The 15,491-nt window shown below is 34.4% G+C and overlaps 1 protein-coding gene across 13 annotated transcripts in view; it reads left to right on the top strand.

Moving 5' to 3' along the window:
* Positions 1-15,491, top strand: part of HDAC9 (histone deacetylase 9) — a 1,141,821-nt gene that overhangs the window by 684,188 nt on the left and 442,142 nt on the right. For 7 of the 13 annotated variants that reach the window (XM_060196129.1, XM_060196127.1, XM_060196128.1 and 4 more), the window contains one exon: positions 1,989-4,561. In XM_060196129.1, coding sequence (XP_060052112.1) covers positions 1,989-2,303 — 315 coding nt within the window. In that variant the 3' untranslated portion in view covers positions 2,304-4,561. Of the gene's footprint in view, positions 1-1,988; positions 4,562-15,491 lie in introns of those variants that run through there. The other 6 variants (XM_060196121.1, XM_060196126.1, XM_060196123.1 and 3 more) reach the window with 1 other exon arrangement.

Below are 15,491 nucleotides of genomic sequence, written 5' to 3'. Positions count from 1 at the left end.
CTCTCATTCTTCCTCCCCTCCCTTTCTCCTCACCTCTCCTCCTTCCCCTGACAGAATGCTGACCATCTCTGGTTTATGATGGTGCCTAGATTGAATATAAGACTTTGACCTCTAGCCATGAAAGTTATTTTATTTTTAAATTTTCATTCATTCATTCATTTGTTAATGAGAAAGTAGGAGAGAGAGAAAGAGCCAGACACCACTCTGGTACATGTGCTGCTGGGGATTGAACTAGAGACCTCATGCTTGATAGTATAGTGCTTTATCCATTTCACCCCCACCACCACCACTGAAAGTCTTTCTGCAGATACAGTTTGCTACTACCCCAGCCCTCCGGGGGCACACTGTAAGATATATTAGAAATGCCCTTTTCCTTACTTTCACTTATTTGCTCATGCCTCAGACACATTTAAATTGATTCATTTTCTTGTTCTTCATGCCTTAGCCTAAATATACCACATTCACAATGAGCTCTCCCATCACAGTTTACACTCTCAACCATTCTGTACATTCCTGTGGCAACTGGTATGTATTCTCATAACTCCCAGTGTCTTATTAAAATACTGTATTGAAAGCAAGAGTGCCTTTTTGTCTATTGCATGTTTTTTGACACATTAAACTATAACCTCCATAAGGAGAGGGCATGACTGTTTTCCCAACAGTTAGTATGCTGCCTTGGGCATAGTTGGCATTAAACACTTAAATAATTGTTGAACAGATAAATGAGAACTCTCAATCTACATATGTTGAATTTGAAGAGCTTTATAAGCATGTGCTGGGGCATCTGAGGTTGTATAGAGTAGAGGGGACTCTGTAAGCCTACACATAAAGGTGGCCTCTCATCTGAAAGTTAGATTCTCAGAAATTCTTAGTTCTAAAGCATGTGTCTACTTTTAAATACATAGCTAGGTGTAAATGGCAGCAACCTTGAGTTTTAGGTAGAAAACTCTGTATTCATGATTGTAATGGGGGCATTCTTTCTAAATGTGTGGCTTGCTATGGTGATTGGCATGCTGCTTACATAGGCATTGACTCAGCAAAAAAACTAACCACTCAAACACAATTTAACATCCATGGATGAGCAATCAATGGACTTACTGTCAGATTAAACAAAAGGCCTGTGTGAGGTGAAATCGTCTTGAAAGTGTTTTCTCATTTATTGAGCTTTTATACTGTGGTTATGTTAGGTATGTTGTCATTTATCACTTTATGTGACTGAGAATCTAATTCATACACTTCTGAAGATTAAATATGACTTAATTTAAAAGAGAAATTGAATGCATAATTAGTAATTTTAAATTATAACATGGTTTAGTGTTTATTTTCAATTATTTAATTGCCGTTTGGATATATTGATAAAAGAATTTTAGTATTAGTCAGATGTTTTTTAGTTCTTCACATTTTTAAAATTCAGGATTTTGTATTCATTATTTCCATGTCTTACAAATATGTATGTGAAGGTATTTTATCACTTTACCGTACAGATATAGGGAACTTTAGATGGATAAAAAGATCTCTGAGCATTTGTGCTTTTATCTTTCATTGTAGTTGACATTTGCTGAAAAGTTAGGTTGTAGAAGTTTTCATGGTCTATACATTTTCCCATTACTATTGCTCGGTTGATAAAATAGTCTCATCCTATTTTTAATAAATTGACTCAGTTGTAACCTGTGCTTATGAAAATCTCATGATTCACATGAGGAGGACAATAATCCTCTACCTTTTTTTCCCCTTCACCATTTTCTAAGTGAGTTAAAGTTAATCCTTAAAAAAAAAAAAAAGACTTCATTCTCTGCCTGCTACACTCTTTCAATATGGAAATGCTGAGACTGCTTCAGACTTTGCTTCACTAGGAAGTAGTTACACATCATTCATTCTGGATTCAGTGGTTAAAAATCAGAATGCTCTTAAGAGACATAAGAATAGGTATGTTTTGCTGTTACCATCAAGAATTACTGAATTTTGAACCTCTGACTACTCTCTTCTAGCTGCTTTCGAAATCTATTGAACAACTGAAGCAACCAGGCAGTCACCTGGAGGAAGCAGAGGAAGAGCTTCAAGGAGACCAAGCAATGCAGGAAGACAGAGCACCCTCTTGTGGCAACAGCACTAGGAGCGACAGTAGTGCTTGTGCAGATGATACACTGGGACAAGTTGGGGCTGTGAAGGTCAAGGAGGAACCAGTGGACAGTGACGAAGATGCTCAGATCCAGGAAATGGAATCTGGGGAGCAGGCTGCTTTTATGCAACAGGTAATAGGAAAAGATTTAGCTCCAGGATTTGTAATTAAAGTCATTATCTGAATGTGAAATTCATTGCAGGTTTTGGCAAATGGATATTATTTTCTATCCATTTATATCTCTGAATGGTTTTAGTGTTGAAGGATTCTAACTAACACAGGTTTATCTATATATAGATCTATAAAACCTGGTCCTTATATAGATATCAAAGTTGCATAGAAACTTCACTGGTAAAGAAATGCCTGTTACACTAAAATTATGCTACTTAAGTAACTAATAGGCTTTAAATTCACCCCAAAGCCTGTCCAATTACTTCTAAGGAAAACAATTCCACTGTTTTTAGTTTGTCTGTTGAGATCAATGACTGCTGGATAGTTTCCCAGTCTGATCAGTGAAACATTCTATTAGTTTTTGATTTTTTGATACTTAGAATACAATTTTCACTTTGTTGTATATAATGTATCATAGCACAGTCTTGAACACTGTTTAAATATAGTCTCCCCCTTTCTTCCTCTATCCTTTTTGTTAAGTGAAATGACCTGGTTATTATGCCAATAGTCCTAGGTTATTGTGTAGATTGCAACTGAAAATTTTAGGAATAGAGGTGCTTTAAATTGATGCAAATTACAGCGCTACTTTAAATATTATATTGTGTCTCACCTAGCACTGCTCATCTTTTCTCTTGTTCTATTTGATAATGTTGTCTATCAAAACATGAAATGAAGCAGATGCAAATGTTTGCAAAAAGTAATGTGTATCATTATGATCCAAGTAGATGCAAAATTTTCTACAGTTGTAGAAAATACAGTAACAGTATGACTGTTATTTGATATAAAGTCAAAACCATGTTTAAGAGGAGAAAGTGTATCATATACTATATTCATTATCACTAGTATCTCTTAAGTATAATTCCATAATGGCATAGCATATATTATAAAATTTTGGCAAATAGGAAATTTAGAATTTACTTGTACATAATGCACCTTCAGAAGAACTGTGTCCCTTGATGCTATGAAATACAAACAACTTTGAAGGCAGTACAAGACTGTTTATTTAAGTCAGTTCTTTGTCAGGTTCCTGCTGTTCTGCAGAAAAGTGATTCTATGAGGCTGAACAGGAAATGCCTTGTGGAAACAGGAAGTCCAAGTGATTCACGTACTGAGGAATGTAGGGAAAAAAAACTGAGGATAGTGTTTTATTCTCTCTGTTTTTAAAGGGAACACTATGAATTGATTTATTGTCTAAGAAAATAACACCACAAGTAGGGAAATTGTTAAGGAAGCTTTTCACTGGAACATTTCCTTCATACTCTCTTTTGATATGTTTACCTTGTTTTATAGGTTTACTTTTGTTAAGCTAGTTAAAGGTTCATTGTATTAAGACCCCTATAATATGGATAATCCAAATTGACCTAGAATCTTTGTGAGGTTTTTTTCTATTAAAATATTTATATTTCTAAATCTGAAGTATTTTAAGATGTAGTATCCTGTTTCAAAGGAGCTATAACAGTTTTGCCAAATGTAGACACTGTAAAACTGTATGTTATTGGCACGTGTTGTTTACATTTTGCTGTGACATTTAAAAATATTTCTTAAAAAAGGTTACTGCTAAAGATACATTATCCTTTTTTAAAAAAAGTCTCCATCCAAATTAAATTAACATAACTAAAAGCCAGAAAGTTTAAAAGTTTTCCATATAATGAAAGTCCTGATAATTTGACAAATAGCTGTAATAAGCAACACTTATGATTACCAATATATTTTGACTAGTATATTCTTTCAGATTAAAATGACTTTTGACAGTTGTTTTGCATTAAAAATACGGCATTCCTAAGATAAAACTGTATATTTTTCCATCTCATAAATATTCATTTTCTTCAGAATCTTTTTTTTTTTTCAATCTCATAAAAAAGGGATAGTGCATCTTTTAAAATACATTTTATTTGGGGAGGAACATGTGGCTGAGCAGACTTTTGTATAATATTACTTCAAAGATATGTAATCACAAACAGAAAACCCTATTTTTTATAATGTCATTTGAGAGAGCTTCATCAGTACAGTTGGTGGACATTAATTGTTTGAATTTGATAGTCTTTGAATATAATCAATAAACTACCTGGAACCAGTGAAAAGTAAAGCTGGACTTAAATAATCATAGAACTAATTGATAAATGTCTCTTTTAAAATCTACTGTATTTATTATAATTTACACCCTTGAAGGTGATCTTTTGTTTTGTGTTGTAAAAATATTGTTTGTATGTTTCCCTTCTTGCCTTCTGTTATAAGTCTCTTCCTTTCTCAAATAAAGTTTTTTTTAAAAGATCCCCTTTCATACATTTGACTTTGTGTAAACTTGATATATCTAATCGAATTCGAAACTCATATACTAGGTCACATACCAAAATATATTGCCATTATTTGTTGAAACAAGAAAAATAAGAGATTCTGAGTAGTTACTTCTAATACCATTAAAAGTAATAAACCCAACATTATTTATTTAAAACTATTTATACCAACCATTATCAAATAACAAAACATCTCTAAAATGTGTTGCAATTTTTCCCAGTGTGGGTTTTTCAGTATGTTATCTTTGATGTCAACTTGAGTATATAAAATTTTATATAAATAGATGTTAGTTCCTAAATGTGGTCAGTCAGTATTAAAAAAATATTTTTTAAAAGGATAGCATGATCCCTTGACTAGAACACTCAACAGATATTAAAATGAATGATTTTCATGTATCATAATACTATATCTAATTCAGTAAGAACCTAAGCTGTGACAATAGATAAATTTAAAGAAAATGGAACAACCAAATGACTCCCCTTTAAATGGAAATAACTATTATACTACAAGTGTGGAGAAATAGATTCTGACACTGGTAAAGGGAACTGGACCACCCATGGGCCATGATGTACCTTGTTCTTCCTCAGGTCAGTTATCAGGCAATACTCATGTATCACTGTGTATTTGGGTCAATAGTTAAAAGCAATTATTTTAGATTCTTGTTTTCCTTTATGTCAATTTTAAGTGTCAATTTAGTTTACAACAGTATCACTTTAGATTAAAAATTCTGGATTTATAATCAGTGACACACAATGCCAGGAATTTAATAATTTGGTCAGAAGTATAAAAATATCTATTAATCCAAATGAAAATTACTGGAGAAAAGCCTTTGAACTACAAAGTTAATTCAGTACTAGACAGCATTCAAAAAAGATTTATAGGAGTTAACTAGATCACTTTTATTTTATGTATATCTGATTTCCAGAGATTTTTTTTAAAGTAATGTTTACAATAAAAGGTATCAATATTATATTAGAGAATTTTTCAGAAAAAATAGCTTTGTTTGGGGTCATAATAAATACTTGATTTCCTCTCCTAGCAGTAAAAATCCTGCTACTACTAGTGACAGAGATTGCTGAGATGGAGACTACTAGCTGTCATAGCTAAGAGAGCCTTTAGGAAAAGCTCATGTTGTTTGAATGTTTTTTTTTTCCTTTCCCCCAAGGGTCATTAAAAAGAAATTCAAACATTTTTGAAATCTAGTAGTAAACACACACACAGACACACGCAACATTTTATTTAATTTGCATTTCTTTGTGATTTTTTTCAGTAACAGAAACATGCAACTGTGGGTGTATATATAGTTGTGAGTTAACAAGTATGTAAGGTCTACAGATGTCACCAATTATAACCAGCATCTTAGAATTTGATAGTTATATTGAACTTCCTTTATTATTGACAGTTTCCTCATCCAGGTTTTATACAGAAAGAATGGAAAGACAAGGAAATCAGAGAACTCAAGCAAATAAAATTGGCTCATGTTCTGATTTATATAGAAATATTTTCAAAATTTTCTATGGTCATCATAAATTCATTGAGGTGTACTAATCACATACAGGTTAGATAATGCATTTTGGGGAGGCTATCTTGATTCACAAAATAACTTTTACTTTTCACTCCAGCAATTAGAATGAACCAGCTATTGTAGCTAAGCACTTTACCTTTATGAAGTAACTTAGTAACTCACAAAAACTTGAATTTGTAGGAATTATTGTTCTCCCACTGTAGAAACAAGGGCATGAGGGCATAAAGGCCAAGCTCAACTAGCTAGTGATAGTCTACTTCTAATTTCAACCAAGATACTATGACATCATATTTCTGGTTCTCTATCTTTTCACTATTCTGTACTTGTGCAACAGTTGCTTTTACATATCCAAATGTAATCAATCATTCGTACTTTAATTTACATCTAGTAATAAAAAACTTTGTGAATCAAAGTATGCTCTGATAATAAAGTATCCTTAAAAAATAATAAAACATGGACTGGGGAGATAGCTCAGCAGTGAGTGAGCACAGAATTTAGAAGTCTGATGAGCTAGATTTAATCCCTGACAGCACATACCAAAGCTGAGTGGTGCTATGTTCTCTCTCTCCTTCCCTCCCACTAGTATTTCCAAATAGCTTTTGAATCATCTTTTTAAAATTTTTCTGTAGCTGAAAAAATCAAGACTCATAACTTCAAGAGGAAAAAACCATTTGGAATTATACAAATTTATGAGTTTCTTTTCATTTCTATCAGAGTCAGTTCTAGGGTGGGGAAAAATGAAGACTATACTTGTGATTAATTTTTGGAGAAAATGTTTCAACCAATTCATGGTTTCCTTTGCCACCTCTTACATTCATTCCCCAATCAAAACAAATTATTTCCTATTCTTAAATCATTAAGAAGCGACCATCTTCAAATGTTTTGACATACTAAAGACACACTTGGTAATAATTTTGATATAAGATAATCTGTATACTGTGTTAGGAAATAAGAAAATGGGATGTTTGGCTTAAGTTCTGGACCTCCCATATGGCTTTTCAATGGAATGATACATAAATATCCTCTCTAGAGAAACTGCTGACAATTCAAATTTTGAGCCATTCCCACCCACCCAGGTTTTAATTCTGTTGTTTTGACCCTGAGCCCAGTAATCAACATTTTCAAGCCACTTGATTACATCTGATTCAGAAAGTGTTCTGGATATATTGAGGGGCACCAAACGACTTCCTGAAATAGGACTGATTTTTAGTATTTTTTACTTAGGATCTTTGGATTCCTATTGAATTTTTTTCAAAATAGCCTGTATTGCATTACTTATGTATTGTTCTGTTTTATTTGCAATTTAACTCAGCTGTAGGCTATTCTCACTATTTTTATTGATATAACTTCATTGATAGTGTATGTCCTTGCTCATTTCTGTCTTCAATTTAGATAATTTCTTGACCTGTTAATAATAAAGGAACCACAACTTGGCAAAATATCTTTTGTTACAAGTTCAGAACTAGTTTTTGTATAATCATTTTTTATAGAAATAAGTTAATATATCATAAAATTTGCCACTTTAAAGTCAACATTTAATGTATTTTAACATGTTTGTGGGTGCTGTGCAGTCATCATTGCTATGTAATTCTCAAACATTTGCATCAACTGAAATAATTGCTCTACCAGTTAAGCAGCCACTATCTATCCTTTCATCTTTGCCCGATGACCACTTATTCATTATATCATTATGTGTTTCTTTGAATGTACTCATTATTGATATTTCAGATAAAGGAATCGTATGTGGCCTTTCTGTCTGATCTTTCAGTTACATACATTTTCAAGGTTTACCCACATACTAGCATGTATCAGCTGTTTCATAGAGACATATAATCCTCTGAAGTATGAATATGTATTCTGTCTCTCCATTCTTTTTTTTTCTATCTCCATTCTTTTTTTCTTTTGCCTCCAGAGTTATTACTGGGGTTCAGTGCCTGCACCATGAGTCCACTGCTCCTGGAGGCTATTTTTTTCCTTTTGTTGCCCTTGTTGTTTGTCATTGTTGTTGTAAAGAACAGAGAGAAATGGAGAGAGGAGGGAAAGAGAGGGGGAGAGAAAGACAGACACCTGCATACCTGCTTCACCTCTCCTGAAGCGACCCCCCCCTGCAGGTGGGGAGCCTTCCTTGAGCTTCGTGTCATGTGTGCTTAAGCAGCTGTGCTACTGTCTGACCCCTTGTCTTTTCATTCTTATCTGAGATGGTGAACACATGGATCATTTTCACTTTTTAGTTATTATGATTAATTCTGTTATTAACATTCATGTGTAGATTTTGTGATAAACATTGGCTTTAGTCCTTTTGGTTTTATACCTAGGATGAAATTTCTAGGTTATATAGTCATATGGTAATGCTGTTTAACTTTTGAAGAACTGAAAAATTGGTTCACAAAAGTGAAACTGTTCACACCAACAGCAAAATTATATTCAGTATAGCAACATGTGAGCTTCCAGTATCTTTAACTTATTTTCCATGACATACATGAAGTACTGGCTTCTTATTGCTTCCATTTCTATTCCACTCATTAGTGTTTCAGTTCTTGAAATTCAGCCTTTAAACTCTGACCTGAGAGCTGGTGCAGGGAGTGTTAGATGCTCAGGCATGAGGTCCTGAGTTCAATCCCTGGGTTTGCACTGGTGATGCACTGGTTCTTCTTGTTCTCCCTCTCCCTGTTTCCCTCTCCCTCTTTCTCTCTCTGCCCTTCTCTTTCTCCCTCTCCTCAGCCTTCTCCTCCTCCTCCTCTTCTTCTTCTTTTCTCTCTCTCCTACATGCAAGGGTTCCTGAGTGGTGGTGAAAAAATACCACAGATGCCTTCTCTCTCCCTCTATATCTCCCCCTTCTGTCTTACTTTCTCTGTATATCAAAATGAAAGGAAAGAAAGAAAGGAAGGAAGGAAGGAAGGAAGGAAGGAAGGAAGGAAGGAAGGAAGGAAGGAAGGTCAGACCATCAAGAGTGGTGGGTTCATCGTGGAGGCAAGCTCTAGTGGTAACTCTGGTGGCAATTAAAAAAATTCAGATTTAAACACTCAGATCTGAACTAAGAATTCATCAGATTTATTTTTTTAATTTTTATTTATAAAAATGAAGCACTGACAAAACCATAGGGTAAGAGGGGTACAACTCCACAGAATCCCCACCACCAGAGCTCCATATCCCTTCCCCTCCCCTGATAGCTTTCCTATTCTTTATTCTTCTGGGAGTATGGACCCAGGGTCATTGTGGGTTGCAGAAGGTGGAAGGTCTGGCTTCTGTAATTGCTTCCCCACTGAACATGGGCATTGGCAGGTAGATCCATACTCCCAGCCTGCCTCTCTCTTTCCCTAGTGGGGCAGGCTTCTGGGGAAGCATGGCTCTAGGACATATTGGTGGGGTCATCTACCCAGGGAAGTCCAGTTGCCATCATGATAGCATCTGGAATCTGGTGGTTGATAGAAGAGTTAACATAAAGTCAAATAAATTGTTGACTAATGGTGAACCTAAAGGCTGGAATATTGATGAATATTTGGGGTCTCCCAAATAAATAAAAAGTAAAAATAAAATAAAATAGTAGACCTATTTTAGTTATGTTCCAAAGGGCCCATGACTATACTAGTTCTTTTCCTGAACCTAGCCTCTGATGTGCAGGTGGAACCAAGTTATTGTCTGGGGAGATGATGTCATGGCTGGAAAAAGGGATAGAGAGCTGAATCAGGGAAGAGACTAGCTCCCAAATATGGGAAAGGTGTATAAATATTGTTGACTGATCAAATAATGTTGATTGATTTTATCTGGGGCCCATGTTCAGCTTAGGAGCCTATGTAACCTCTGCATCCCTGTAGGTCTGAGCTCCCCTTCAGTGGTCATGAGTAGGAACGTTCCAAGCTGCTCCAATTTCAGGACCCATCTTCCTCAAGTAATAGATAGAGTATGTTATCTAACTTCCCTTCAGAGGATGGAACATTTTCTGTCGTTGTTGATCCATGTTGAGGGTAAGGTCCTATGGTGGCCCACAAAGGGGTCTAATGTGTTGTTCCTGATGGAGGAGACCAGTGACAGTGGAGAGAGGGATCTATTCAAGGTCTAGGCCTGTCGTGTCTGTGTGAGAATCTCAGGACTTCCCAAATAAGGCCCCAGGTGATGGGGTGGCCTGATAGTGACTAAAGAGTCATTGTTAAAGTATGCCAGTCTCTTACCCTTATTCAGCTTTTGTAGTCCTTACTTTGATAAGGTTAGCTTTGGAGTGACTGAGGGAAGTGTAATAGGAAGTAGGTGAGGAGGGTATCCAGGTCTAAGTAGAAACTATTTCAGTCCTTTCAAGAATACTTCTCTCATCCATGGCCATACCACCCTGAACATGCCTGCTCTCCTCTGATCTCAGAAGAATACTTCTCTCTTTAACCTATAAGATTTGTTTAAGTTTTGTTGGGACAGAAATAGCAACCTTAACTCTCAACCAGGTCTCTCACCAGTTTATGGGCTGTCTAGTCTTCTATAGACACCCATGGATGGATGACCCCCGGAAATTATCAACCTTAGCTTAGGGCTCTGGGGCAGGAATAAGAATGAAGAAGGAAACATGAAATTTAGTGAGTATATAAAGAGATAAATACCACTGGGGGTGAGGTGGAGAGTTGCTTCACCCACTGTTAAGCTTGGCTTAACTTTAGCAACTGGTCACTTACTAGGTCCTAACAAAAGTCATTACTGTGTGGACTGACTACATTCTCTTGGGGTTGAATTTCTTAGAAATTTTTTCTAGGCTTCAGTTTAGAAAACAGACATCAAGAAATAAATGTTGATATAAATATTAAAAAATAAAACACAATCTGGAGAGACATTGCAATGTTTCTTATGTGCATTGGATGACATTTGGGCATCCTAGAAACAAATTGAACAAAATCAAGTTTTAAAACAATAATATACTGACAAGTTTCCAAAAGTCTTCAACCCTCAGTTTAAAGTCTTAGATTGTTCTTATTTTATTTCTCTTTCCTGCACACTCCACTCCTTTCACTATACCCTTTTTTCTTTTTTTCTAAGAAGGACCCTATGAATTGAGTGTCTTTAGAATTCAAAGTTATATTATAACTTTATCATAGTACATTAAATTCAGACAAATATTTCAAATAGTAAAAGCAATAGATATTATGATAATACTTAATTCAAGTGTAAAAAAACAATTTTATTGGAATATTTATAACATCTGGATACTTGCTATCATAAGTGTAACTTATATTTGAACATGTTGATTACCACATATTTTATACATCACATTATATATTTAATGTTTCTGTTTTGACAAGTAAGTCATAGTATGCACTGACTCTGTATTTTTATTATAGTAAGTGAAAATTGCTTTGCTGTCTTCTATTTCACAATTCCTCCAAATCACTTTCCTTACCTTTATTTGTCCAACGCAATACTTCTTTATCAGAAAACAGCAATTATTAGTTTATAGTACCTCTTCCTTATATTAGAAACAAGGGCAAATGAAAGGCATGATTGATAGAGGTAAGTGGCACTTACCAAGTTTGCAAAGTTATTCTAGAAACCTGATGAGTGTGAATATGTTTCTAATGATTTCTTAAACAAAAACCTAGACTTGTCATGACAAAATGAGAGAAAATTATGCTGAAGAATATGGGAGAATTTTTTCTCAATAAATAGATCAGGAGGATATAAGGGTCAAAATGATCAATAGACTTTAATTTTGATCCTGAAGTATGGAGATTATGATTTAATAAAATGTAGACATATGTTCTTAAAGCAGTCAGAGTACTGGTTTTAGTTAAACTGTTTGAAAAGCTTTAGGTGGCAGAGATCTCATCCTTTCTAATTCTCATGAGCTTCTGGATGGCTCCCAAAGAGTATTTGGGAATTTCTCAAATACATGGCATCAAAATCAATACCTACTAAGATTATATAGTAATAGAACTTCTGATTTGTGCATAGTGTGTTGGCACTGTGTTTTTTTAATGTTGACATTTTTCCTTGACTGATATAAAAGATTTACTGTTACAGTTTGTGTGTGGCCAGGCATATGGAAAAGCTGTTTCCTGCTATTTAATTTAATTAATCCAATCACGTGCCAGCCTTTGGGCATGTCACTCTGGACCTCTGAGGCTCTTTGTCTGTCAAGGAGATGGACAATATCTTGGCTTTGTTTGGTTGCTGCACTTGCTGAAGATAAACCTACTGAAATTCTGACTGTTTGTTTAACCAAATCTTTGCATTTTTACCATTTGGCTTTGATTTTCTTTTACAAAAAAAGATGACATTTTGGCCTTGGAGGGGGAAAAAGAGGATATGAAGAAGAACTATTGCTCTTTGTGGTTTAATAGAAGTTTGGGAACATTATTTTCTAGCCAGAAGTCTTTAGTTCATTACTTCTTTGTTAGCTAGAACTCCAGGAAATTATTTTAACCCTAACTTACCTGCAAATATGATTTTAAATCAAGCTTTTATTTACTTTTTTTTTTGTAGAGGGTTCATCTTTACACCTAGGATGATTTCCTTCATCTTTTCAAATCTCAATTTCAGTGACTTTATTGCTGATGCAGAAAAAATTTAGTTTGATATTTAGTTTAAGATTTTATTTTCATGAAAGGACTGTGGCTAACTCATTTAGACTGGATGACTAATTTGGAATATATTTTTTGAAGTCAAAGATACTTAACTAATATCTTTTTATAGTTGATAAATTCTATCATTTAATTTTCTGATATTTAAGATGCAATTGTATTCCTTATCTTTTAAGATTTCAAGAGAATCAAAAGACCAAAAAAAAAAAGAATCTTCAGCTTAGGGATTTGGTTTGCAATGGTGACTTTTATCTTAATATTCAGCTGTAGTAACGGCACCTTCCATAAGTGAAAATGATTAAAAAAAGAAAAGAAGAAAGTGACTTGTCCAAGGTAATGAACTTATTTGAATACCTACATTCTAAGAGTAGTTGTTCCAGATTTTAAGTTTTTTAGTGAACCTTAAATACAAGCACAGTTTAGAACTTCAAGAGACTTTTCATGTGTGCTTAATCTGCACTGAGGCAGGGAGCTAAATGAAATCTTACTGAATACCTAATCAGTGTGAAATACTGTTCTAGGTTCCAAGAAATGATTCTTACCCTCTGACATCACTTGACCTTTGGAGCAATCAGAGGACCTACACTCAATAAATAGCATTCAGTCTGAAAGGAAATGAATGTTCAAAAGCTAGTAGCTATATTACTTCTTCATAAATTAGGAATTTTTGCAGGAATTATTGTGAATTTTTATTTGATAATAATTAGCTAAAAACATACTCCTTACCTCCATCAATTCTTTAATTAAAAAAAAAGTTAAATGGTAAAAGAAAACAAAATTAAAGCACAAATATGCAAATGATCTTAATGGACACAATTGCTATAACATAATTTTCACAAAACAGACTTTTAGAATGATCTTGTAGGCATTGCTCACACAAAGTTAAAAGTTTTGTTAGGGGGTTATGAACTTCATGGATTTTGTGCTTGAGGGTCCAGTAAACATCAATAAAATGAAAACTATGCTTCTTGTAATGTTTTTCATTAGATATTTAGTGTAATAGTACTTAAATCTTCAGTCATTCTGATTTTCAGTCACTATTATATTCTATAACAGTTTACATGTGATCAGTTTTTTTTCTTTGAAATGAATGTTTAAGGCTGGGGAGACATTACAATAGTTATGAAACCACCTTTCGCACAGGAGGCTCTTATGTCACAGGTTTAATCCCCAACACCATCATAAATCAGAGCTGTGCAGTTCTCTAGTCTCTTCTTCTGTATCTTTATCTGTGTCTCTCTCACTAAAATATAATGGGGAAAAAATGACCTCCAGGAACAGTGGATTAATAGTGCAGGTACCGAACCCAGTGATAGCCCTGGAATAAATAAATAAATAAGTAAATAAATAAATAAATATAATGGTTTTAAAATAAGATAAATGTATAGAATTATTACTATTTTTGTGGGGTGGGGGGCTTCCAGGGCTATTGCTAGGCCTTGGTGAATCCACCGCTTCAGGCCACTTTTTTTTTCTTTTCATTTGATAGGACAGAAACTGAGAGAGGAGGGGCATAGAGAGGGAGAGAGAAAGATAGACACTGCTCATGAAGCATCCCTGCTGCAGGTGAGGAGAAGGGGCTTAAACCAGAATCCTTGAGTTTATCACTGTGCGTAGTATTATGTGTGCTTAACCGAGTGTGCCACTGCCTGGTTCCTAGAATGATTTTTCTGAGGGCATATACAAATTATCATACATTGATTTTAGAATAATGTAGCATTTGTGTAAGAAAATTCACTCTATTCTTATAACTTTAAAAAGAAGTATTGTTAGGATCATACAGGTCACTCCATAGAGCATGGGTCTTAGCTATGTGTAAGGCCTTAGATTCCAGTCCCTATACCACCTAGGAGATGCATGGATGGTAGAATGCTGCTGTGGTCTCTCTGCCCTCTTTCCCTCTGTGTTTTGCCAGCTTTCTTCCCTTTCACTCTCTCTCTCACCATTTCTTTGTTACTGTTTTCATTACCAATCTTCTTCACTGCTATGTCAATTTCATATGCTGTCTATATATATGTGTGTGTGTGTATAGAGCTGTGTATATATCTAGAGAGACAGAAACAGAGTGAAATATACCACAGCAGTGGGGGCTGGGCTTACTAAATATTTTTTTTTCTTAAAGAATGAAAAACATTGGGCCCAGGAGGAAGCTTTAACAGTACTATACATAGGTGAGGCCCAAAATTCATTACCTAACACTGCATTAAAAAATTAACACTTTGTTAATATTCAGAAACTCCTGCATTCTCCACAGAAAAGTATGTCATAAATACACTGTTTTTCATAATGCTCTAATTTTATTATTGATTTTATTTAGAGTATTAAAAAGTATCCTAATGCTCAAGTTTGAGAAGAAAGTAGTGATGGGATAAGTCAATTGAGAAGTACAATTACAATCCATAAAGGTAAAAAGCAGAAACTTAAGTGAAGGAACTTGAAATTAGGTATTTAGAATGGATCAATTTTAACTTTATTTCTCCCCAAAATTCATTTTTAAGATTCTATTTTTTTCCAGAAAACTGATAACTGTGTTGAAAGTAAATAAATGCAGATGTAGAAGTAATAAGCTATGTAAAAAAAAGTGACTCTAATTAAATGTATGAGTAAACTGAGTTTGTAGTAAATATTAGTCTAAGCTTACTATTAGTCTAAAATTCTATGAAGTTGTTTATGCAGGTGTATTGGCCAGTGTTCATTATCTATATGTATTTTTTTTTGAAGGAGGAGGATGCCTGGAAGTAAAATAGTGGCTCATACATGCAAATGACCATGCTCCACTGATCATGCTATCTCCCTAAGCTATTCGATTTTGGTAGCTTAACAT

Source organism: Erinaceus europaeus, chromosome 8 (genome assembly GCF_950295315.1).
Source record: "Erinaceus europaeus chromosome 8, mEriEur2.1, whole genome shotgun sequence".
In the NCBI taxonomy this organism is placed as follows: Eukaryota; Metazoa; Chordata; class Mammalia; order Eulipotyphla; family Erinaceidae; genus Erinaceus; species Erinaceus europaeus.
This window is presented reverse-complemented; position numbering and strand designations above follow the sequence as displayed.